The following is a 26,053-nucleotide window of genomic DNA, read 5'->3' as shown; positions in this document are numbered from 1 at the left end:
TCTCTTCCGATCAGCCTTTTTGAGTATGGGGCAGAGGAACACAGGGGAAGGCAGCCCCTGTGTTCTGAACCAAAGCTCTTAGCTTGACTGATCCCAGCTGTCTTCTGTGTGTGTGCGTGTGCCTGTGTGTACGCGCGTGTATGTGTGTGCACGCACACATGTGCAGGTATGTGTGATGCTCAAGGTGTAGAGGTGAGGAAGGACCCACAGGAGAATACCCCAGAGTATCAGGGAATCAGTCTAAAATTCAGGGATGGAGAGACCTTTGACCTGATTCTGGGGTCCCTTCCTCATTTTTGCCTCTACAGGGGAAACCTGTCTGGTTTCTCACAGGGCCTTTGCTGCCTTCCTGTCAGCCCCAGTGTGAGTTTGTGAGGGCGAGGGCGTTAGACTGTGCATCCTGTCTCTGCGGTCCCCAACCACAGCCTGCCTGGGAAGAAGAAGTTCAGTGGGGAGGATGGGGAGACGCCCTCCTCACGGGGTGAAGCTTCACTCGGAGCCACTTTCTTGCCACGGCTACAGCTCAGATGCGCCCGGAGGAGATGATGAGGAAGGTGAAGGCCTGGTGGCTTTTTGAGGGTCTTGGCACTGGAGTAGGGTCCTGGGAGGGGAGGTGAATGAGTGCATGCTCTTGTGCCTGTGTGTTAGAGTGCTGGCAAAACCGGGTGAGTAGTGGGTGGGGTCCAGTGTCTGCTTCCCATAGCGGGTGGAACCGCAGAGAACTTCAGTTTTTCTGCCTGGCCTGGGCTTTCCAGCTTCCCTTCATTTTTCCTTCTGGGCTTCTGGATTTGGCTCTGGTTTCTGGAACGTGCTTATTCCTACCTATTCTGTGAACGTGTGTGTGTGTGTGTGTGTGTGTGTGTGTGTGTGTGCGCGCTCTACCTCCACTCACCAGGCTTCCCAGTGTGGGAGATCGGAAATGATCTGACCCGAGTTCAAAGAAACCTGCCCTGGGGGCTTAGCCCTCCTCCCTCTGGGTTGGTGGTCATGCATTGGCATGGGGCCATAGGACTTTTGTAGGGGTTCGTGTGTGTGTGTGTGTGTGTGTGTGTGTGTGTGTGTGTGTGTTGGAGAGTTTGGCAGAATGCCTTATATACTCGGGCATGGTTGAGCCCAGAACCTCTGTACTTACTGTAGGTCACGAGGAAGGCTGCATTGGACGTTGGGGGGCTTAGGGCAGACTTCCTCCCTTCCCGGAGGCACAGGTGGCTCCAACAGGCACTGACCTATGCCCGACACCTCGTCTCAGCCTTCCTAGGGGAAGTGACTGTCTCATTTGTCACTGCATGGGGCTCCGCAGCTGGGGGTTGCGGAAGGAGGTCTGAAGCCATCTGCTGAGGTGTGCAGGCAGCCGCTGACAGATACTCCAGCTCTGCTCACATCTGGCCAAGAGCTGAGAATGTGAGGAAAGGAAGCTCTGATAGGAGGTGACATTGAGTGGCACTGATAAGGCTTCCTGGACTGCTGGCTCTGGGCCTGCTGAGTGACCTCCTGGCAAGCATATACACACGGAGGTGTGGCCAGTGCGAGCCTTAGCCTTTGTTCCACTTGAAAGGCTCCTCTTTGTTCTTTATGAGTGTGTGCTGCTGTCGGTGATACCAAGGTCTGGGGCCTCCTTTCCTTATAGGTGTGAATTAGAATCTAGGTGACACCTACCAGGATTCCCAGGTGTGTCTGTCCTACAATAAGGAGTTGAACCAGGAACCCCTAGGTAGTGGTAGAGATAGACAGCTCATTACAGAGAGGAAAGAGGGGGCTGGGAGGTGCAGCCGCGGTGAAGCAGCTAAGCGCTTGCTAACCCGAGTGTGGTGGTGACCTGAGCTCAGATCACTGGAAACCATGCACAGCCTGTGTCTGCGATACCAGCACGCTATGGCTAGAGCAGAGGCGGAGACTGGAAGGTTTCTGGAAGTTCCTGGGCTAGTTTGGCATCCAGACATGGTGTAAGTCAGGTCCTTAGGACTTGCAGGGCCAGTGGTTTAGCCACTGAGCCATTTCCCCAGCCTCTCACATGTCTGTCTGATGCTTCTGGAACCTTCTTCTCTGCTCTAGTCTCCTACTTCTCCTGTTGGGTATAGAACTCTGGATATCCGGGTGCCACTGAGGCCACTGTCACTCCTCCCTTCTCATCCTTCACGGCTCAGCTTAATCTCATGTGTTTCTCCTCTTCTGGTTCGGGTTGCTGTAGATACTGAGGACCACTGCCCTGTGTCTGTGAGCTCAGCACAGGAGATGCCAATGACAGGGATGAATGGGCTCTGTGTGTGTGTGTGTGTGTGTGTGTGTGTGTGTGTGTAAACATATGTCTCTTGGTGAGAGCACTGTTAGACCTAAAGTGAGTATCTTGTGCTCCTGACCCCAGAATGGCGTGGCTGAGCAACATTCATGTTAGGGAACTGATTGGGCACTAATACTGGTCAGGAAGGCCTCCCTCAGTGGCCGGGGTGGGATGGGGTGCCCAGTGTGGGTGGTATAGATAGGAATCTGCAGTGGTTGTTTGTCTTCTTTCTTCCTGTGAGTCCCTACAGAGTTTACACTCATGAGGCAGCCGTGCAGTCGGATTATATATATGAACAATACAAGAAGAATTTGATGTTCCATCATTTTGTGTTAGTCTGTATCCATAGCTATACACCACTGCATATCGCTTGCTGGCCCTGAACTTGATGCACCCAGTAGCCACAAGGTCTCATTGACTCAGATCTCTGCAGTGGGGTACTTGGGTGAGGTGGGACCCGAAGGGGCTGCTTCTCTGATCCTTGACCACACCCTAGTTGCTGCATTGTCCCTTAAACCACTGCAGAGGTGAAAGTTTACAAAGTTGTTGGTCAGGTCTCCCCTTCTTATCTCTCTTCCCATCCTGTGACCTCTAGTGACCTGGAGCCAGTAGATATCCTGCTCCCCTATAATATACTCATCCCTTGTCTCTTCTCTGCCTGAGCTGCCACCGCCCCCCACGAGTCTTGTCTTTTCTGCCCCACTCCCTCGCTCACACATCCGAGTCACTTGTGTGGCTTTAGCCGCGATGTAGGGCATCATATTGGTGGGATGATTGAGAAAGAAGATATTCTAGTCGGCTTGCTGTTACTATAACCAATACAGGAGACAGCCAGTTTTTAAGAAGGAAAGATTTAGCCAGGTGTGATGGTGCACGCCTTTAATCCCAGCACTCAGGAGGCAGAGGCAGGAGGATCTCTGTGAGTTCGAGGCCAGCCTGGTCTACAAGAGCTAGTTCCAGGACAGGCTCTAAAGCTACAGAGAAACCCTGTCTCGAAAAACCAAAAAAAAAAAAAAAAAGAGGAAATGAAAAGATTTGTTCATAGTTGAGATATTTTAGTCCATGGTTGATGGGCTTTTTTTGAGTGCAGCTTGACAAGAAGCTGACATGAGGGATTGGGACTGGGTGTACTGTGGCTCCTGGGACAGTGAAGGTCCACAGGGGTCAGTGGGGGTGGGAAGGGCCTCGCTGAGGCCCCGAGTAGGCCAAGTGTCCTTTCCAGGCAGCGCAGCCTATCTCAGGGACGTCAAAGGGAGGTGTGTATCAGAATGTTCTGGTGTGCCCAGAGGCAGATGCATCTGGGCTCCGTGATCACTGGACTGCCTGTCCCCCCCCCCCACCCCTTGTCTCTTTTCTCTCCCTTTTTCATCCTGGAGAGCTCTGGGGTTGGAGAGAGCAAGGCCTATGGAGAAAGTGGGGCGCCCTGTCGGGCAGGCCCTCTGCTCAGGGCTTCCTCTCAGCTCTTTGACCTAACTTCTCTCCTAATCTTGGGTTTACCTCTCCTGCCTCCTAACACAACACCTCTGTCCTACGCCTCATCTCCCCAGCACTGATGAGGCAGGCCACTTTGGAGATTTCCAGTTGGGAGTGGACCATCATTTTGGGCATGTGTGAGTGTGCGCGCACGTGTGTGAGTGTGTGTTGTGTTACTATGTGGGTAGGTGGAAGACTGTAAGAGATAGTATGGTTGGGCGCAATGTTGCCCATGTCACCGCTAATCGTTTACTCAGATAGGAAGCTGATTCCAAGTGACTTTGGGCAGGCCCGGCAGCCCTTCCTACCGTCTCTGGTCTGTTGTGGTCTGGTCTTTGCCTTCCCTGGGCCTCCCTGCAGTGTCATGAGCCTGGTGCAGGCAGCCGTGTCATTGAGTATGTGAGGACACTCTGGTCCCTTTCCTGCTCAGCCCTCTTTGAGTGGGTGGGGCTCCCAGCAGCTCAGTGAGATCAGTAGGGAGGGGTATCTAGTCTTCTACTGTCTCTGAAGTTTTCTCTGTGGTGATGTCATGACAGCCCGTCTGAGATTCCCTTTCTTGGCTGTTGGTAGAACTTTGGATAGAAGGTAAGGAGCCCCAAGTGCCTCCGTCTTACCATTTTCATAGACTCTTCGCTGGTATGATACAGGCAGTGTAATGTAAAAGAAAATGTTTTGGGGTCAGGGCGATGGCTCAGTTGGTGGAGTGGATGCTGGACCTGAGTTCAGATCCTCAGCACCTATAGAAAAGCTGGATAAGGTAGTGCATGTCTGTAGCCCCAGGGTTGGGGGTGCAGAGATAGGCAGAGCCTTAAAACTCATTGGCCAGTCTAGTCTAGTCAAAGTGGTAACTACAGGTTCAGTCTCAAAAATAAGGTGGAGAGTGACTGACAGCTGATACTGACTTTTGACCCTTGCATGCATGTGCACACATTTGCACGCATCCTGTGAACAAGGACACAAAGGGCATATACCATAAATAAAGGAAGGAAGGAAGGAGGGAAAGAGGAGACAGAAAAAAATTTCAGTCAGTTTGCTGTTTCTGTAACAAATACTTTAGACAAGCTTGCTTGCTGGTGCCCCTCCTCCCTCCCTACCTCCATTCACGGGGGATTCTGCCTCTGGTTAGTTCCTTTTCCTGGACCCTCTCAGCTCCCCATCTAGTCCATCTACATTCCCTTGTGTCAGAAACACCCCCAGTGCTGCCAGGGACCCACAGTAGCCACACTGAGCACTGGGTAGCGATTTTCACTACCCTTCTGGTTTCCTGTTATGCTCTGTCCAGACCTAACCAGAGTCCTTCCCATAGCACCCCGTTTGCAGAAGCCCTTCCTCCCCTCCCTACTTCATTCACTGGAGACTCTGTCTCTTGGTGCAGGCCCAGAATCCCCCTAGACCTTTCGTCCCTGTCTCTCCAGCCTTACTCTTTGTCCTCCTGCAGCTTACTTGCAGGAGCCCCTCCTCACACCCACTCTACTCCCTGGGACCCTATTGGTGTGGACCCTGTCTTCCTCAGTCTTTCACACAGCCCCTCTCAGCCTTTCCTCCTAGCCTGTCCGCATTCCTTTCTGTCACCCCACTGACCTGCAGAAGCACCCTCTACCAGGGCCTCCACAGCTACTGCGTTTATCTAAGATCCAGAGAGGGCAACAGACACCAAAGAACAAAACAGCCATGCAACGAAGCCAAGACTATGATATCAACACCTAGAAACACCCAGATCATCATGACTCTATATGTCTAGACCCCAGTACAGAAACACAAAGATGAACAGCCAAGACAAATGCCTGTACCAGAACCCAACAACTCTATTAGAGTAGGCTGTGAGAAATGCAGCCAGTTGATGCACCAGACAGGGACTTCAGAATAGCAGTTATGAATGTGTTCAAGGTCCTTAAAGAGGATACGAATAATCCCTTAATGATGATCATGAGAACACAAAGAAGTAATGAATTGAATGAAATAATGAAAACAGTTCAAGACATGAAAGTAGAAATAGACTCACTAAAGAAAATCGAAACAGAAACAAAACAGGAAATGAAAATTTTAGAATGTCAAACAAAAACCCCAGAGGCAGGCCTCACCAACAGACTATAGGAGATGGAAGACAAAACCTCAGGCGTTGAAGACCAGGCAGAAGAAATGAATACCTCAGTCAAAAAAAAAATGTTGAATGTCAAAAGATCCAGGTACAAAGCATCCAGGAAATCTGGGACACCATGAAAAGATCAAATCTAAGAGTAAGAGAAATAGAGGAAGGAGAAACCCAGGCCAAATACAGAAAATATTATAAAGGAAAATTTCCCCATCCTAGGGAAGGCAGGTGCTTATCAAGGCGTCAGAAGCATATAGCACACCAAATAGAAAAGGCCAGAAGAGAAACCCGTATAGCACATAATAGTCAAAATCTTAAACATACAGAACACAAAAAAATATTAAAAGCTGCATGTGGAGAAGACAAAATAATATACAACGGCAGGCCCAGCAGACTAACACCTGGCTTCTCAATGGAGACTCTGAAAGCCAGAAGGGCCAGTGTTCTACAGTCTGAGAGACCACAGATGCTAGCCCAGAGTACTGTACCCACCAAAGCTATTGGTCATAATTGATGGACAAAGAAAGACAGTCCACAATAAAACAAATTTAAACAGTTTCTATCTACTAATCCAGCTTTGCAGATGCCTTTTTCTAGGAAAAATTCACTCTGAAGAGGCTAACCACACCCAAGAAGACCCAAGGAATAAATAATACCAGAACAGTACATTAAAAGAGGGAGAAAAAAAACCCTACACCAGAACAATAAAATAAAATCAGTAAATGCTGTTCACTGGTAACTCGCAATATTAATCATCTAAATTCCTCAGTAAGATACAGATTAACATATTGGATTAGAGGTCAAGATCCATCTTTCTTCTGCATCCAAGAAACACACCTCACCATCACCTCAGGTAAAAAAGATGGGAAAAGTTACTCCAAGCAAATGAACCCAAAGAACAAACAGGTGTCGCCATTTTTATATTTGACAAATCAGATTTCAAACCAATACTAATCAGAGGAGGTAGGGAAGGACACTAAGTGTTCATCAAATGAAAAATCAACCAAGAGGATATTGCAATCCTAAACATTTATTTATACATCAAACACACAGACATGCAAGCTCATAAAAAACACTACAGCTAAAACCATGTATCAACCCTCACACACAGTGATAGTGGATGACTTCAGTACCCCACTCTCACCAATGGACAGGTCATCCAGACAAAAACTAAACAGAGAAATACTGGAGCCAACAGATGTTATGAACAAAATGAACCTAATAGATATTTATAGAACATTTCACCCAGGCATGCCACACACAAAATCCCTTCTCTGCACCTTCTGGAACTTTCTCCAAAGCTGACCACATACTTGGACACAAAGCAAGTCTCAACAGATACAAGAAAATGAAGTAACACACTGCATTCCCACCTGACCACCATGGATTAAAGCTGGATATCAACAACCACAGAAAGCTTACAAACTCATGGAAACTAAAGAATTCTCTACTAAAGGAAACATGAGACAAGACAGAAATTAAGGGGGACATGTTAAAACGTTTTAGAATTGAATGAAAATGAAAACACAAAATAACCAAACTTATAGGACACAGTGAAGACTGTTCATAGAAAAATTCAAGTTGTTCATAGATAAGAGACAAGTTCATAGCATTAAATACCTACATTGAGAAAATTGGACAGATTCCATATTAACAACTTAATAGTACACCTGAGAGATCTAAAACAAAAAGAAGATCTTACACCCAAAAGGAGTGGATGACAAGAAAGCAAAATCAATACAAAGAATCAATAAAATGAAGAGTTGGTTCTTTGAGAAAAATCAGTAAAATTGCTAAACCATTAGCCAAGTTAACTAAAATATGGAGAAAAAAGATCCAAATAAACACAATTAGAGACAAAATGGGGTATAACAACCGATACCAAAGAAATCCAGAGAATCAAAAGGACACACTTTAAAAATCTGGAAAACCTAAAAGAAATGGATAAATTTCTTGATATACAACTCACCAAAGTTAAACTAAAATCAGATAAACACGTGTAGCTCCCAGTGAAAGAGAAACTGTAATTAAGAGTTTCTCCAACCAAAAACAGCCCAGGGCAAGAGTGGACTCAGCATAGAATTCTATCAGACCTTCCAAGAAGAATTAACATCACCACTTCCAAATTATTCCACAAAATAGAAACAGAAGGAATATTGCCTAATTCTTTTTATGAGGATACCGTTATACTAATACCTAAACCAAAGACCCAACAAAGAAAAGAAAAGACCAGCAAATTTCTCTTATGAACATAGATGCAAATTTTTACAATAAAATAGTTTCAAATAGAATCTAAGAACACATACAAAGATTATCCATCATGGCCAGAAACTGATGGTAAGGTGCTGTTGCTAAAGACTGCACTTTCTATCTCGTTGAACACAGAAATCGAAGTGGTACCTAACTAGAGCCTTTACCTACTAGAAGGTACTCTGCACACTACCAATGGAGAAAGGTAATCATCAACCCAGCTATAAACCACACGACCTACTATGGTGACCTGCCTGTGAGATAGGCTGGTGCATTAGTGGCTCAAACGTTATGTGAGTGAGTAACCAACCACTCTCTGATTAGACTTTAGCTCCACTCAGGGAGATAGAACCCATGTCTCGCCCTGCGCAGGTAGCCAAGAATCTGAAACTGTATAGACCATGGACCTAAGATAAAACCAAGTATTACTGTTTTACTAAAGGAAAGTAGTGAAAAAATGACTACTTAAGGCATTCTGCCACACCCATAGATCTGTTCTTTGTTCAGCCATCATCAGAGATGGAACTAATACAGACATCCACAACCAGACAGTGTGCAGAGAGTGAGAGATGCTGAAGCTCTCCGTCCTACGTCAGACATCTTCATCAAGTTCTCCCCTCTGGGATCAAGGATCTATGGAGGGAAATGAGGGATCTATGGAGAAGACGAGTCAAAAGATTGTGAGAACCAGAGATGACTCCATGAAAACAGTGTCCTCCAGACACAGCAGGACTGATGTGCACAGGAGCCCTTAGACACTGCGGCAGCATGCCAAGCGCAGGGAAGGGGATGTGGACAAGGGCTGCCACTCCTGACAAGAAGCAGTCTGCAATTGATATCCATCTTCAGTGGAGTCTCACTGGGAATGTTAACCACACTTTGGGATAGACCCCATGCCTAGCAGTAGATCAGCAAGCAAACTCTATGGTCTTCTTGTATACTTTTTTTTTTTGTCCCATATTGTTTAGTTTGTGGGTGTCTTGTTGGTCTTTGCTTGTATATTTAGATACCTGATTTGTGTGTGTATGTGTGTTTGTTTGTTTTTGTTTTTGAAGGAGAGAAAAAGAAAGTGTTAAACTAGGTGGGTAGGGAGGTGGGAGGTTCTTGGAGGAGTTGGGGGAGAGGAAATCTGATCAGAATATATTATATGAAAAATTGTTTTTCAATTAAAAAGATGCAAACAGAAAACAGCACAAAGGAAGACAGGCCTGCTTGGTGCACATGTTAGAGATTTAGCAGTTAAAATCCTCAGTGGGTTTGACTCATTGCTTTTAGGCCCAGGGCGAGCCTGTATGTCATATATGGGGAGAACACATGGATGAAAAGTTTCTCATCTCATAGCAACCAGGAAGCAAAAGAAAGAGAAGGGGGCAGAGTCCTGGTCAGCCCTCCAGGGGCATGTTCTTAATGACTGAACTCTCTCCCACTAAACTCTACTTAATGGTTCTACCATATCCCAGTGGAACCATGGGCTTGAGGCCAAGTTGACACATAGGCTTTTGGAAGACAGTTATAGGAGAGGTGCTTACCCACACTGCTATGTTTAGGGAGGATGTGTGAGCGACTATGTAATACTACAGTTCTATACAGGGAATGAGCACCCATGGAATCTGGTATTGGGACAGTGTCCTGGAGCCAATCATGTGTGAATATTGAGGAGCCCACACAACTAAACCACTCTCAGTAACTGACCTAATCCATTAATAATGACATCCGTTCTTTATCCACGAAGAAAAAGCCCTCTTGGCCTGGTTACCGTTTATGGGCTCTTCCCTGTCCACACTGCCTTGTTAAGATAACACTCTGATCGTTGCACAGCGACAGCCCTCATGGCCCCTGTGCCCCATCCTTCGGTGACTGAGCGTCCTTGTTCCAGCCACCGTGCTTCTCAAGCTGATGACCCTCCCTCTCTCTGTGCCGGCAGGTCCTGCAGAAACTGGGGAAGGCGGATGAGACTAAGGATGAGCAGTTTGAACAGTGTGTCCAGAATTTCAATAAGCAGCTGGTGAGTACTGGAGGTGGAGCAGCGGCTGCCAGGTAGGGGATGGTGAGGACCACACCTGTGGAGTAGGAAAGCCCAGAACGGGGAATGGTGTGGGTGGGTTGGTGAGTTCGGGAAGGACTTCCTGGAGGGGGTTGCTCTGGTCCTGGCTGAGACTATCAGAGAGAAAAGAGGCCAGGTTTTGGGGAAAACTTACAGTGAGAAGCAGGGAAGAGGAAGGCCGAAAGCCAGGTACTGTGGCTAGACTGTGGGAAGCTCACATGTCAAGGGCAGTGGGAGCTAGAGGAACTTCTTGCTAGGAGAGGGGCATCTGTGGCATTTCATGTGGGGGTCCAAGCAGGCTGGATTTGACTTAGGCTTTATCTGGACATGATGAGAGCCCAGCTGTATGGCAGGTTCCAGCTGGTCCTTTGTAGATACCTGGTGTGTATCTCCAGACAGCACTGGAGAGACGCTGTCTCAGCGTTCCCCTTTCCTGTATCAAGCAGTGATCCTCAGAGAAGTAGGGCCAGTTACCCAAGGCCATCCAGCTTTGGAGGTAGATTCAGAGGCCATTTGTTTGGTTCCAAAGCCTGGACACACTTCGAGGGCATCCTTGCAAGGACACGTTCCAGGCTTAATTAAGTAGATAGCCTGGAGGCAATAATTAGATACAAGGGAGGACTTCCCTACTAAAGGGAACACCTTGAACATCCCAAATGGAGATGACCTACACCATCCATGATGGGAGTGGGTAAAGTGCAAGGTAGCAGGAGGGAGGCTGAGCTGAGTCCTGGCCTATTGCCTCTTCAGGACGGTCCCTTGAGAATCTGAGGCCACAAGGATGGGGCAGGATATGGGAGGTGAGCTTAGGGCTCTGCTGGAAACGGGGCAGAGTCGGCCCCAAACTGGTAGACTCCAACCTCATGGTACACTGTCTAACTGAGATCTTTGATAGCTTTAAAGGTGCCCGTCAAAGCCTCTGCAGCCGCACTGGGATCCAGAAGGGTCTCATTGACCTGGGCCTGGGATATGGGTGTGAGTGATAGCATTGGTGGGAAAGATCTGGGGTATGCTGAGAGAGGGCTGATGCATGCTGAGAGAGGGCTGAAGCATGCTGAAAGAGGGCTGATGCATGCTGGGAGAGACCAAGGATGATGCTGGGAGAAGGTTGGGAAGCATGTGAGGAGAGGGTTTAAGGATAAGTTACCCTAGTTTACCTGAGATGTCTAATCCAAGAGGTTCTCCAGGGCAGGAATGGGAGCCACCACAACTACTTGTCCCTTGGGCCAGGAATGGGAGGTGTTTCAAGGCCCGAGTAGGTTCCCTGATAGGGGACATTTGCCGCCTTATTTTTGTCACCTGGAAAACCTAAGCCCTGGCCTTTGATTCTGTCTAGCGTAAGGCAGGGGGTCCCTAATCAGTGTTTCCTTCAGGCTCTGAAACCCTTTTGGAGACTGCCGTTACCTGTGCACTTACTGTAGGCCATGCATAGCCTGGTCAGCCTTGAAATGAGCCCCATATCGTTTTTAATGTTTTTCTCTTGAGACAGAGTCTTTTGTATCCCAGAATGTCCTTAAACTCATTCTGTACCCAAGACTGACCCGGACCCCTCCGCCTTCATCCCCTGAGTGCTGGAATTCTAGGCTTGCTCTACAACACAGTCTATGTGTGCTTGGGATCGAACCCAGGGATTTGTGTATGCTAGGCAAGCACTCTACCCACTGAGCTAACCCCTCAGCTCCAGCTGTTTTCCTTATTGTCAGATGAAGAAACATTGGGCTTTAACATGGTTAGTTTAGGGGGCTTGGAGATTAAAATTAGAACTCTGGGCCTTTAAGTTTCTCCCAAGTTCACCCTGCCCTGAGGACCACCAGATGTGGTGAGCTTGGAGTGAGAATGCTGAAGTCTCTTTAAAGCAGGCTGGGCTGGTGGGGGTTGGAGCACAGAGTGGGAGCTGGGGTCCCTGTGGCCTGGCCCAAGAGAGCAGCTCTTCCTATGCTTCCCACAGTGTTTATAGGCATGGGCTTGGGGTTTCTAAGTTATGTGCCAGAACAAGGAATTGAACCATTAACAGAGAACTCCTGAGTGAGGATGTGGATTAGGGAGCTGGGAAGAGTTAGACGCTCAGTGACACTTGCTCTGGGCAGATGCGGATGGCTATACCTGATGCGCTTTCTCTACGATGCTCTGTTACAGGTCAGCCATAGCTAGAAAGGCTTTCTTTCTGCTGGTTGACTTCTGTTGATGCTAATCTTCAATGCCTACTTTACAGCCACATCAGGGTCACTCGTGCTCGGTGTCTGCCCCTGAGCAAGCCCTCTCTCGTTACTCCTGGGCGGGTACTGAGGGGCCAGGCCCAGAGACTAAAGATAATCATGGAGGTTCACCTGAACTGGGGCTCAGGTTGTCCTGGGCTGGCGTGGCTTCTGACTGCTTAGGGTTAGGGGTAGTGTGGAGAGTGCGGTTTTGCCATCTCCTCTGCATCTCAGTGGCCCTCCCTTGGAGGTTATACAGGTCTGGAATGGCCTGGTGTGTGAGGGATAACTCGGAAGGGGTTGGGGGTGAGGAGTGGATTGCCAACAGCGTGGGGGCTTTTGTCTATTCTTGAGGGAGAGAATCCAGGAGCTGCAGTGAGCTTGGTTCTCTGCCAGCCTACAGACCTGGGATCAGAGCTGGGGGGTGTGGGAAGTGGGAGCTACAGTTTCTCCTGTGCCTCTGGCTGGCGCCCTCAGCATAGTGAGCTCAACTCTTGGGTGGTTACTGTAAGGCTGACAGTGTGTTCGGTCTTGAGGGCAGTGGGTCTCCTTACTCCTTCTTGTCACCTCTGATGTTACTTCCTCTCAAGGTGACCTAGGTGAATGACTCTCTTTGGACCCAGCTGGTGCTAGTCACAGGTAGCTGACGTCTGCTCTGTCCTGACTGACTGTATTGAGCAGAGCCAGTAGGCTGTGAGGCACTTGGCAATTAGGATTGTGGTCTGCTTTTCGAATATGCTCAGTTTATCCACACAAACATTTCTTAAAACGCCATGCTATACAAAGATTATGGTAGTCTCATGCAAACAGATGCCTCACACCAAGTGGCAAACCGTTGGGCAGACAGTTCCACTGGGGAATCCTCCCCAGTGAAGGTGCTTGGGGAGCAGGCTTGACCCATGCTTCTGAGTCCTTCAGCTGTGGCAGGCTGGGAGGACGGTGCTGTTGGAAGTTCCCGATGGTCATTGAGAGCAATGGTCAGCACTGACCAGTGTAGCAAAGGTGCAGGAAATGCAATGGTTGCTGGAGCCAAAGTCACAGGGAGGCCGCTCTCAGAGTCCCTTTGCCAATGGGGATCCCTGCAGAGGCTTGAGATGCCATGTCTCGGGAGCACAATCCTGGGGCTGCCACCAGAGTTCTGTTTTTTTCGTATTGTTCCAGTGGGTGTTAGCTCTGGGCTTCAGGGGCTCACAGCTTAGGGCGGGTTAGTAATGTACAGGAACTGCCTTAGGTTTGGCTCATATCAGAGTCGCCTTGTGGTTGACTCCACAACATATCTTGCGAGCGTTACTTTATTCCAAGAAGTCGTCGCAGGCTTCCAGGCTGAGCTCCCACTTGTAGAGCCGTTCTGGTTCCGGACTGCTGGACTCTGGGGCTCACTGTGATATGAAGGTCTGTCCTTGGCACTGAGTGCCAGCAGCAAGGATTGCAGCTGAAGCCCAGTGCCCCTGGAAACCACTGGAGTTGGGAACCTCTCTCTGGAGGCTTAGGGTGGGACTGAGAACGGAGGAAGGCTCAGCAGGGGTGTATGAAGGCTGCCGGGGCTTGGCTTCCTCTGGCTGTGTCAGCTCCTTACTTAGTAACACTTGTGGGCCCAGCTGAGCAGTGGCCCGGAATATTCTTCCCCAGCTGGACTCTAATGGCATTGTGACCTGAAATCAGGAAGTTCTAGAGAGCTGTAGCCCAGCTGTCCTGTTAGGGGTGGCTGTTCTGGGTAACCCCTTACAGCTCAGCGTCTGGGAGGCAGAGGGGGCCTTGGTACGGCTGGCAGCTTGGGTAAATTCAGTAAATGCATAACCAACCCAAGGGGGACCTCATGCTTGGGTACAGTAAGGGGAGATGTTAGCAGGAGATAGGAAGGGGGCTAAAGGTGTGGCTGGGATGAGGGATGCCAAACAGGAAGAGAAGCTGGGTCTGGAAGGTTCTGTGGCGTCAGAAGACAGTATAGCGTCACCTTGCAAGCATTCTTTAATCTTCATCTATAACAGCGAAGCATTGAAGGTGTTAACGTGGGGAAGCTTGGGAGAGCTGGGATTCCTCCTGTCCTGCAAGCTCTGGATCCTGTCTCAGAACACTTCTTGGCTGGGCTTTTGTTTCCTCATTTCATTTGTACTCAGGGAGCCTTGAACTTGGGTGTTCAGGCTTACATCTGACCAGGGTTACATGCCAGGTGGTCGGCTCTCCATCATCTGCGTGTTGCTGATCTGTGGATTTCACTAACTGCAGAGCAAAGATATTTCTAGAACAACCCAAACAACAATAACAACAAACAAGACTGTACAAGCAAAAGCAATGCAGTGCTCTATTTGTATCTCCTTTGCATTATGAGTTGTGGAGAGATGGTCACAGTGCACAGGAAGACTCGTGGGTCCCGTGCAGATTCTGTGTCCTCGGCTTGTGCATCTGGGGGTGTGGGTGTCTGACAGGGTTCCCAGATGAATCCCTGATGCTTCTCAGTGTACAGCTGTCCTCTAGGGGCACTGAAAGTGTGTCAGAGAGGGATTTTGTTCCTTTCATTCTCTCTGTTTTATTATGTGGCGTTTCACGTGTTTTTCTTTAACTGCCACTGCCGGTGTCCTCAGCTGTGTGACAGGAGATGTGAGATGGAGTACGGAAGACAAAACAGTAAAAGGATTCCTCCCGAGTCTAGTGGGGTGAACCAGTGAGTTTACTGGAGCGAGCACGGGTGACTCAAAGGCAGCTGTGCCCTGAAAAGCCCACCCAGCGTGGGTGATGACTCACCAAAGCTGTATCCCTGGAGTTTCCTGACTCGCAGGCAGTGTGGCTGGCTGAAGAATCTCCTCTCCCCAGCAACTGTTACTGTTTATATAACACTGGGGAGGGACCTTATAAATCTGTACATTTCAGGAACTTCTTGGAAGCCATTGTAACCAGTTACACACCTAGCCTAAACCCGCTGGCTGCAGGCGCTTCCTGAATCTCCCGGACTTTGTACAGCGTTGAGTGCTGACCTCTTAGCACCCTTGTAGTCTGTCAAGTGGTGATAGTGTTGTTGAGAGGCTAGCTGACCTCACAGCATCCTTGTCAAGTGGTGGTACTGATGTTGATGGGGTGGTACACAGGGCTGTGGGCACCAGGAAGAGAAATGCAGAGCCCAGAGGAGGAGGAAGGACCTGCAGTAGAAGAGGTTGGAGGGTGCTGGGGTGAACCAGGAAGGTGGTCAGTCCCTGAATGCTCTTCCTGGAGGTGGACCAGTATGGGCAGAGATAATTTTCAGGTCTGAGTCCTGCTCCTTCTAGGTCTCCTGTGGGTGGGTGTGGCCATGTCTCCTTCCCTCTCCACCAGAGAGAGAAGAGGCAAGATGGTTGCTTCCTAGGACACCACTGAGCTGTGGGGCTCCCAATGAAGGGAGTAGCAATGACACTAACAATGGCCAGAGGGCTGCAGCTGCTATGCTCTGAGGCTCCAGCTTGCAGAGAGAACATGGGTTGGTTGCCCTTGGCAAGAGGGAAGCCTGGTTTGTCATGAGATGGGGTGGTGACCGGTGTCCCCAGACCCTGACCTAGTTCTTGGCTTTTCTGGCAGACAGAGGGTACCCGTCTGCAGAAGGATCTCCGGACCTACCTGGCTTCTGTTAAAGGTAGGGTACATCTGTCTGCAAGGAACTGGGGCTGCAGAGCTTTGGGGCAGCTGGACCATGCTTGTGGTGCTGATGTCTGGATGGGAGATGACATGTGGGAGTCCATGTACCTTTTCCCTACCCCACAGCCATGCACGAAGCCTCCAAGAAGCTGAGTGAGTGTCTCCAGGAGGTGTATGAGCCCGAGTGGCCTGGCAGAGATGAAGCAAACAAGATTGCAGAGGTAAGCTTGGGAGTGTGGCCTTGGTTCTTTCTCCAGGGACCCTTTGACCTCAGCTCCTTTTCCCAGGATGTCTCACCCTCTGGTGCAAGCTTGCACCAGATTCTCCAGGACTCATTTGTCACCTCGCCTTGGCCAAGCTGCCTTCCTTTTCTGCAGGCTGTGCCTTTGGTACTCTTCACACTGGAGTTTGCCAAAGTGGATTATGGCTGACCCTGCCAGTCTTTACTATATTTGATCCTTTCTGTCATCCTAGGGACACTGCAACCTCAGGAAACCAAGGCTCTGAGACTCCACAGAGCTTTGAGGGGATGGGCTCAGGGACATGAGCTGGGGACTGTGTGGCCTAGCTCTCTGAAGCACTCCTGTCCCTGTGTTTTCAGAACAATGACCTACTATGGATGGACTACCACCAGAAGCTGGTGGATCAGGCTCTGCTGACCATGGACACCTACCTGGGCCAGTTCCCTGACATCAAGGTAAGAGACCTCTTTGTCCACTATCTTGCTTTGGTGGCATGGAACCTACAGAAGGAGCTGGAGTCTGGGAAGCCTGTCATGCAGGACTGGCTCAGGCGGGAGGTGACTGCCCTGTGGTCAGGTATCTGCTTAGCCTTGCAGTTGGTCTCTTCAGTACTGGTCTCTCTGTGACCAGCCACCAGCTGGCTTGCGTGACTTCCTGGGGGGTGGGGGGGGAGATATAGGGCATTGATAATACACCAAAGAAACAATTTCACCCAAGTCTAGTTGAGTTTCTTGGAGTTGTGCTTACCCTAGCGTGAGTGACAACTTACAAAGGTATATCCCTGGAGCTCCCTGTTCAACTTGCAGACAGCATGGCTATCCAGAGCATCTCCTCTCCCCAGTAATGGTTACCACTTATATAACCTCAGCTAGGACCTTAGGTGTGAGGATGTATGTAAGGCCTTACGCTGTGTATTTGGTAGGGTGTATGTTGCCTGTTAACTCTCTGTGTGTGTTTATCTTATTGAATGTTCAGAAACCCAGTTGCTTCTGTTGGAACTGAATACATGCTTGGAGCCTTGTATGCTAAAGTCTCCGCCAGTGCTACCAAACCCCCTAGGAGCTGTATCCATAGAGGCTCAGGAGTCTGAGGCACCTAGGAGGGCTGGGAGGGCCGGCTCCCTTATGCACTCCAGTGCAGATGTATAAAGCCACTGATGGAGTGGGTTCGGGAGATCTGGGGCCTTCGAACTGTCTCTAAGGATCCTCCCGCCTGGTTGAAGAAGAGATTTCGCTCACATGACATTGGCTAGGTGGTTCTGATGGATGAGTTTCTGTTGCCAGGGAAGTGGGTGAAATAGAGGACTGGTTGCCCTGCAGAGTGAGCTTCGGCCTGCAGAAGGCGCTATGGCCAGATTGGGGTCTACTTTAGTTCTGCTGCGTTTACCTTGCCTACAGTTTCCGGGCCCAGCCTGGGCAACTTGGCATCAGGCCCCATTGAATCCCCCTCCCTCTGCTCCCTAGTCTCGCATTGCCAAGCGGGGGCGGAAACTGGTGGACTATGACAGTGCCCGGCACCACTATGAGTCTCTTCAAACCGCCAAAAAGAAAGATGAAGCCAAAATTGCCAAGGTAAGGGCTGGGGCAGGGACCGGGAATCAGAGAGAGGTTAGTCCAAGGTTCCCAGTCGTGGGTGGGGATGGTGCTGAGCCCCGTGCCAGATAGACAAACATCCTTCGGGTGCTTAGGCAGGAGGGTGGGGGCTGTTGCTGGCCTCTTTCTGCCCCTTAGCCCTGCTCTGAGGCAATTTTCCAGAATGAGAATAAACCCGGCTTAGGTTTCCCTGGCGTGGCGCTATCCTGCTTAATGCACCGAGTGGAATTCTGTCACGGGATCCGATATGACCCTGTGTTGTTGGAACAAGCCTTTGGGCTGGTCACAGGGGTGGTGAGGGGGTGGGTGGCAAAGCCCCGTGTGCTCAGCTCCTCCTACATAGTTGTTTTGTGGTTACAGTTCAACCCTCCTTTCCATGCCCACTTGGGTGGGGTTCCCCTTATTTTCGTAGCCTCAGGAGTTGGGAAGGGGAGAAGCATTACCTGCTTCGGACCGGCCTCTGGATAGGGGCTGGCTTGTCTGTCTCTATGTGGGGTTGTGGGCTTGGTGTTTAATTATCAATGTCTCTGTTTTTTTTTTTCCTCCCACCTCCCTCCTGTCTCTCCTTTCTCCTTTGCCTTGACCTCTCCTTCCCTTCCTCCCTGTCCCCAGCCTGTCTCGCTGCTTGAGAAAGCCGCCCCCCAGTGGTGCCAAGGCAAACTACAGGCTCATCTTGTAGCTCAAACTAACCTGCTCCGAAATCAGGTGATACTGGCTTCTAACCTTGCACGTGCTGGCGCCTTCTGGTCTGTTGTTCTCTGCTGGGTGTCTCTCTGCCCGGCCTCCGCAAGTTACATTAGGGCAAGGGAGGGCTTATCTTCTTTCTGGGGTTTGGAGGCAGACAGGGCTGGGGTCCGAGCTGGAGGCCTGTGGCATAGGGTGGGGTGAGGTGGGGCTTTTAGATGCCAACTGACGCTGTGTCCTGGCGGATTGGGGCCTAGGAGTTGTGGCTAAACTGGGCACCCACCCGGGTCTATGCTTTCTTCAGATGGCTGACATCCAGTACGGCCCCAACCAGGAACACCTTTGAGTATCTGCCCTCTCTGGGGGCTTCCTTAAGCTGTTTGGAGCTCCAAAGTTATTCCGGGTATTCTGAGGAGACATATCTGCCCCCAGAGGCACTCTTACTCCCAGTATCCCAGAGCTGGCTGTAGCTGAGCGGGCCTCATAACTCCAGGCCTGGTCGTTGGCCTGGCCTCCATGTAGGTGGTCTTTGCTACAGAGGACCCAGAACCTGGCCACTGGAGGAGACTCCTGGAGGCCTCTGTGTTCTGACTGGAATGGACCTGATAGGTCTAGATGGGTCCTGTGATGGTTACATAAAGGAAGAAGGTTTTAAGAGAGTTTCTATTGGACGCTGGGCCTGCCAGTGAATCTTATAGTCCTCTTGGTATCCTGAACCTGGAACTGGCTTAAGTTTGGCTGGGGTCTGCTGGAGGTGAGGCAAGTAGACCAAGAGATATACATCACATTTTTTTTTCCTTCCCACCTTGCTGAGACTCAGGAAACCCTTTGTAGTGGGGATAAGGCAGGTAGTTGAGACTTGACCCAGGAAGAGATCAGATTTCTCCTGGACAGTGCCCCATTTTTCCTGGGCTACCTCCTGATTTCGTCATCGCCAGCCACATATATCAGATGTCCAGGAAGGGGAGGGAGGGAGCTCCAACCTGACATGGCTAGCTGCCAAATTTCTAACCTGACCCTCTGCCTGATTTCCTAAAGGCCAAGGTTTGGGGCTCACTTGGGAGGCACTGAGGTTAGGATCAAGGTGACTGGTCATTCAGAGCCGGGCACAGGCCGACGGGTCTGGAAAATACCCAGGCAGCCTTGGGAGGCAGAGCAGGAGGACTATCAGGCAGTAATGGGCTGAGAGGGGATAGGAGGGAGAGCTGAGACCAGGTTTGTTTGTTCCCTCCCTACAAGGCAAGGGGCACTCTGAATGGGTTGGAGAGGCCCCTGGGATGCTGTAGGGCCTGGGATGGGGTCTACCTGATTCTTTAGGGCCCCTGAGACAGGAGTGGGCGGGGAATCCTGCTCAGGAGGGCCCTTAGTTCATTCTGCCAGAGCAGCAGGGGAGGCTGAGGCACAGGGTTACCTTTTCAAATGCTGGGCTATAGATGGTTCATTTTCCCATGTGACTTCTTTCTCTCTCCCTTTGGGACCTCTCCTCCTAATGCTAATGGGAAAACTGTTGCAGCTTGGGAGTTACCTTTGTCACCAGTGGGCTGTTGGCTGACTCTGAGCTTAAACTGGAGACTGTAATCTGCCCTGAGGGTGGACTCGACTTTTTAGGAGACATTGTATCCTCTTCCAGCTGAGCTTGTAGAACTGAGGCTTCTTGTGGCTCTGGTTGGTCCTGGAAGCTCTCCAGACTTGCTTGAGTCTCTTGGGCTTGTCTTAAGTCTGGCCCAGTCTCTCTAGCCAGCGCCTTGCTTTTAGACTGGAGATGGGTGTGGGGGCTGCTGGGCTCCTTCACTGCCCACAGCGCTGCCCTGCTCTGTCACTCTTCTGTGCTTTAAAATGGACCTGCTCTTGTTCTGTGCAGTGTTGCTGGGGCACCGGGTCTGTGCTCGGAGTCTTGCCGCTCTGAGCTGCGCTGCCCCAAGGGAATTGTTTGTATTTAGATAGACATCTCCTTCCTTCCTTCTCATTTGTGTGTGTGTGTGTGTGTGTGTGTGTGTGTGTGTTAGTCAGAGGACTCAAGTGTCCTCAGGTACTATCTTAGTTATGGTTTCTAACTTGTGGAGGAAAGGGTTAATTTGGGTTACACTTCCACATCACAGTTCATTCAAGGAAGTCAGGACAGGAACTCAAACAGGGCAGGAACCTGGAGGCAGGAGCTGATGCAGAGGCCTCAGAGGGATGCTGATTGCTCTCTTGCTCCTCATGGCTTGCTCAACCTACTTCCTTATAGAACCCAGGACCACCAGCCCATGGATGGCCCCACCCACAATGGCATCAGCCCTCCCCCACTAATTGTTAATTTAAAAAAATGCCTTACAGGCTTGCCTACAGCTACGTTTTATGGAGGCTTTTTCTCAGCTGAGTCTCCCTTCTCTCAAATGACTCTAGCTTGTGTCAAGTTGACATAAAACTTTGGAGCACAGGCACCATCTCCTTTTTTTTTTTTTTTTTTTTTTTTTTTAATGTGGTCATGCATATGTGGAGGTCAAAGAACAGCTTTACAGAGCTGTTTTTTTTTTTTTTTTCCTTCCCTTCTTCCATGGGCTTCAGGGATTGAGCTCAGACTGTCAGGCTCCCATGGCAAGTGCTTCTCCTTGCTGAGCTTTCTACCACACGAGACAGGCTTTCTCACTGGCCAGAAACTAACCAAATAGACTGGGCTGGCTGACTGGTAGGCCCAGGAGACTCACTTATCTCTTTGCTGGGACAGCACACACAACCAGCTCCTGGTGTGTGTGTGTGTGTGTGTGTGTGTGTGTGTGTGTGTGTGATGCCCTCAGAAGCTAGAAGAGGGAGTCAGGTCACCTGGAAATGGAATTAAAAGGGGTTGTGACCTTCTTGATGTGGGTGCTGGTATTGAATTTGGGTCCTCTGGATAGTCAGGAAGCCCCCTTTAACATAACTACTAAGCAATCTCTCTGTTCCCTACTCTCAAATTTAAAGTGGGTTCTGGAGATCAAACAGAAGTCCTTATGCATGCACAGTGAGCACCACAAATTTCCTGAGGCCTCTTTCCAGCCTCACTTTTAAAGGTTTGTCATGTGTATCCCCCCCACCCCGTTTTTAATCAGATTCTGATAACACACACCCAGGAGCCCATGTGTTACCCGGAGTGTATGATAATCAGAAGCCACGGGCGTCCCTTCTTCCACCCAAGGCTTCAGCTTGGGGTCCACTGGGGCTGGGTGCTCAGCAGGCAGGTCCTGGTGTGTCTTAAGCTGGGTGTGATTTTTGTCTGAGTGGTGTTCTGGCCAGCTGTGGGCTCAACACCAGCCTTAGAATGAGAGGCTGCCGGGTTGTGAGTCAGACTTGACTGAGTCAGCCCTGTTTGTGTGACTCACCTGGTGCGGGGTCTAACGCCACCGTTTGGTGGATGCGGGTACTTTTTAGAATAAGAGATGTAGGGAGAGTCATGGGTACTGGGCATGGACACCTCAGCCCAGCTCCTTCCTCCCTGCCTAATTCCTTTGTCCTTCTTAGAGGTACTGAGACACTGCCTCTGGCCCATGGTGGGAACAGGTCATGGGAGAGGGATTTGTGGGGGGGTGGGAAGCTTCCCCAAGAAACTAACAGAAACTGGAAACCAAAGCCAAGTGGACTCTGGCCCTAAAAAAGCAAGTAGGAACCTTCGGGAGGGGTCACAGAAAGCAGTTGCCAGCTAGCTGAATCTCAGGGCTGAGACTTGGCTCAAGGGAGTTAATGAAAGTGGGGCCCCACTGAGTCTGGGGTCTGCCTTTGTGTTCCAGCTCTCTAAGTTGTTTGTGGCCAACCCCTGCCCCCGCTCTGTGTGTGTGTTTAGGCCAGGGATCAAGCTCCAGTCCTGTCCCTGAGAGGTTGTCCACGGTAGCATTTTGAGACAGATCTCTCACTGGGACCCGAGGCACATGGTTCAGTTCAGCCGGCTAGTCAGTGAGCTCCAAGGATCTTCCTATAGGCGCCTCCCCAGAACTGGGGTTTCATCATCAGGCTTTTTATGTGGACGCTGGGGTTCAAACTCGGGTCTTCCTACTTATCCTGCAAGTAATTTGCCGACTGAACCATCTCCCCAGCCCTTGTCTCCAGTCGTCTTATTGGACTTCCCTCTAAACCCTCCTGTTTAGTGACAGCTCGGCCTTCCCATTCCCAGAGTGTCCCCTTAGGCCCAGCTGTTGCAGCCCTCACGTCTCCAGTGGGAAGTTCTGGGTGGGTAGCCACATCCAGTCTAGTGTCTATCCTGCTTAGGCCCTGGGTTCTGCATCCAAGCAGGAGAGGGTACCATCTGTTTGGGCAGGTCTGCCTCAGCTCCCCAGGGCAGAGTTCCAAGCGCAGGCTAATGGACTCCACTGCCTCTCCATCCCAGGCAGAGGAGGAGCTCATCAAAGCCCAGAAGGTGTTCGAGGAGATGAATGTGGACCTGCAGGAGGAGCTGCCATCCCTGTGGAACAGGTGAAGTCAGGAGGGGTCCGTATACCTAGTGGCCAGCCCGACCCTGTGTCCGCCTACCCACTCCACGGCTCTGTGCCTCTGAGGATGCAGCATGTAGTCACGTGTGGTTCTCATCATGTCGCCTCCTCTCCCTCCGGCAGCCGTGTAGGTTTCTATGTCAACACGTTCCAGAGCATCGCGGGCTTGGAGGAAAATTTCCATAAAGAGATGAGTAAGGTAGGCCAGAGCAATCCTGCAGGGCAAGGGGTCAGTCAAAGACAGGGATGGGGCGCTTGGGGACGGCTGTGGGTGCTCCAGTCCAGCCCTAGCCTGCTATGCTTTATCCTTCTCTTCTTGCCTGGATCCATGTTGCTGAAACATGATCCGCCCCTTCTCCAACTCTAACAATCTTCTCAGGCAACTCTGATGGATATTTTCCTCGATCTATAGGAAGATAATAAATAAGTTACCGGAATTTTTATAATAATGAAAAAGTCTCCTGTGTTTCTTGAGATAGTGAAATGGGCTGCTTCTCTTCCTGAATCTGGCATAGGAGGGCCAAGTCAGCTCACACTTGTATGCTGTGTTAGAATGGAAGCTGAGTAACAGGGCCACTCGAGATACCTTCTGGGGCAGCTTTCCCACTCCTGGTGGCTGTTGTGACTTTGTCTCTTGGACTCAGAGGAATGAAGTGACGATGGTGGATCCCAGGTTTTGGGACTGAAGAGAACAAGTCAGTCTGGGGCCTTTTCCTGACGACAACCCACTGTTTAAGGCCTCTCCTTTCTTCCTGCTTTTCCTCCTCCTTCTTAAAGACTTGAGGCAAAGCCTACAACACTTAGGACGGGCAAGATGGCTCTGTGGGCATAGGTGCTTGTCACATAGGCCTGTTCGGTGACATGAGTTTAGTCCCTGGAACTTGAATAATGGTAGAAAGAGAGAATCGACTCTACAGGGTTGTCCCCCAGTAATAAATACGTAAATTGAGAAAAAATTCAAAACGGATATTTTAGGGAAAGAAACCTTTATGCAAAGTTAGTTCAAGGCACAAAAGGCACAATTATGTATTAAGAAGGAAAAGAATTTATCTCTGCACTTCCTAGTGGCCAAAGCAAAAGGAGAAATGTTGTCAGTGATGAGACCCATGATCTGCGTGGGGCAACCCTCTTGGCTTTTGGAGAAATTTCTGGAAGTTGTAGGATGGTTGAGAAGCTTCTTGCCAAAATGACCTTAATAACTAGGGTTAACAAACATTAACTCTGCAATCTGCAGAAACGAGTTTTAAGAAATAAAATGAAGTTCCTTATGCTGGAAATCCAGCAAGGTTGAGGCTTCAGGCAGCTTAGTGAGACCTTATCTTCGACTGAAATGGACAAAGAGGTGGGGACGTGGCCCAGTAGTAGAACATTTACCTAGCACATGCAAAGCCACGTTAGGCAAATGCTCAACTCTTCCCCGACTGGGAAAAAAAAGTGAAAACAGTGGCTTTCTTGTGGCATTTAGGACATCCCTTTAAAGAGCAAGAGAGAAAAGGTGGCCCTCAGAAATAAGAGCTGTCGGCAATCCAGCTCATGTCCCCCTGATTACGCTGTTAGTTGTCTGGGGTTCATTGTGCTGGTCTTCCTTCGATGGGGGTCAATGGAGATCACTCCTGGTAGAGGCGGGGGCGTCAGTGAGGAAAAAGGGGGTTCCTGCAGGAGATGTGCTTGTCCAAGCCTGCTTCTGTTCACTCTTCCCCTGCAGCTCAATCAGAACCTCAACGACGTCCTGGTCAGCCTGGAGAAGCAACATGGGAGCAACACCTTCACAGTCAAGGCCCAGCCCAGGTGGGTCAAGGCAGGGGGGTGAGGTCTGCAGGGCCCTGGGACTTGATGGCCAGCACCACAGGGGCAGCTACTTCCCGAGACTCTCTCTTGTCCCCCTTGGTCTCCACGGGTTCGAACCTGAGTCTCCAGGAACCTCCCTAGCTCTCTGCCCCCTGACATCAGGAAGCAGCTCCTGTAGTCCTGTTCTGTGGAGGAAAGAATGTGGCCAGGGGGCCTGCAAATGCCTGGGCCTTTGTAGAGGTAGAGGACAGGGTGGAGGCGGAGCTTGATTGTTGACAGAGGTTGTGGTTCCTGGCACACCAGCCTTCCTTCCTCCTGCTCAAGGTGAGGGTCAAGGATGGGGGCAGTGCCTCTAGGCTTTGTCCTTTGCTGCCTTTTCTGGGCAGCTGCTGCTAGGGGGTCCTGTTTCCTGAGGGAGAGGGCAAGCAGCAGAAACAGACTGGAGTCTGGTATTACCCTCCTTCTGTGTGTGTGTGTGTGTGTGTGTGTGTGTGTGTGTGTGTGTGTGTGAAGGAAAGGGGGAGGGGTGGGTATGGATTGTGTATGTGTGCATGGGCATGGCAAGCATCATCCCACGGGTCTGTGAGGTCTCTGCTTCTTGGGTAACTGGTCCGCTGCCCAGAACTTTGAGGGTTTCAGTGAACCAGTCTTATTCTTTTCTCTGCCCTAAAAATAAAACATGCAGTTGGCAAAGAGGAGCCTGCAGGTGTCCTGGGGAGCAGGGGGGAGGGAAGAGGGAGATGAGAGCAGATATGAGTCTGTGGTCACTTTAGGAAGACCTTACCCAGTTGGAAAGACTGTGGGGCCCAGGCTGGGTGAACAGGTGCTTGTCTGTACTCTCCACTAAGGTAGCCTATCTGTGGCCCACCCTGCTGTCCTGTAGCCTTCCAGGATCGGTTAGCAACTACACTTGGCAGAGGACAGACAGGAGGAGCATGGGGTACAGATTGAGGGCGGGGTGGGGAGCGAGTCCTGGGATGGGAGGCTAGGGGAGATAAAGGTGAAGGCAGGTGTATCAGGAGCAGGCTGAGGATGGGGAAAAATCCTGGGAGAAGGGCAGAGGGAGGAAGGCGGAGAACAGGTGGAGAACAGGGATGGGCTGAGGGCAGTGTGGGAAGGTCAGACAGGTTGGATGGGCCAGACTAAGGGCAGGTTAGGGAGCAGGTAGAGGGTTAGGTCATTTCTTAGAGGCCCCTGAGCAGAGATGGAGGAGAAGGCAGCAGAAGAAGGCCTAGTTCCCATGGCTCCTCCTCCAAATGAAGCACCCACACCCCACCATTCCCACAGAAAGAAAACTAAACTGTTCTCACGGCTGCGCAGAAAGAAGAACAGGTACCGCCATTGAGTGCAGTGCCGTGAGCCTCTGGGCC

At 50.3% G+C, this 26,053-nt stretch overlaps 1 protein-coding gene across 8 annotated transcripts in view; it reads left to right on the top strand.

Annotated features, from left to right (window-relative positions):
* Bin1 (bridging integrator 1) overlaps window positions 1–26,053 on the top strand; it is a 58,832-nt gene that overhangs the window by 19,778 nt on the left and 13,001 nt on the right. For 5 of the 8 annotated variants that reach the window (XM_041659789.1, XM_041659787.1, XM_041659783.1 and 2 more), the window contains exons 2-10: window positions 10,018–10,098; window positions 15,879–15,933; window positions 16,062–16,156; window positions 16,537–16,632; window positions 17,641–17,748; window positions 18,382–18,474; window positions 22,793–22,878; window positions 23,019–23,094; window positions 24,601–24,683. In XM_041659789.1, coding sequence (XP_041515723.1) covers window positions 10,018–10,098; window positions 15,879–15,933; window positions 16,062–16,156; window positions 16,537–16,632; window positions 17,641–17,748; window positions 18,382–18,474; window positions 22,793–22,878; window positions 23,019–23,094; window positions 24,601–24,683 — 773 coding nt within the window. The remainder of the gene's footprint in view (window positions 1–10,017; window positions 10,099–15,878; window positions 15,934–16,061; window positions 16,157–16,536; window positions 16,633–17,640; window positions 17,749–18,381; window positions 18,475–22,792; window positions 22,879–23,018; window positions 23,095–24,600; window positions 24,684–26,053) is intronic. The other 3 variants (XM_041659791.1, XM_041659790.1, XM_041659784.1) reach the window with 1 other exon arrangement.

The sequence above is a fragment of the Microtus oregoni genome, unplaced genomic scaffold, assembly GCF_018167655.1.
Source record: "Microtus oregoni isolate MIOR12 unplaced genomic scaffold, Mior012 000011F_ref0000422, whole genome shotgun sequence".
Lineage (NCBI taxonomy): Eukaryota > Metazoa > Chordata > Mammalia > Rodentia > Cricetidae > Microtus > Microtus oregoni.
This window is presented reverse-complemented; position numbering and strand designations above follow the sequence as displayed.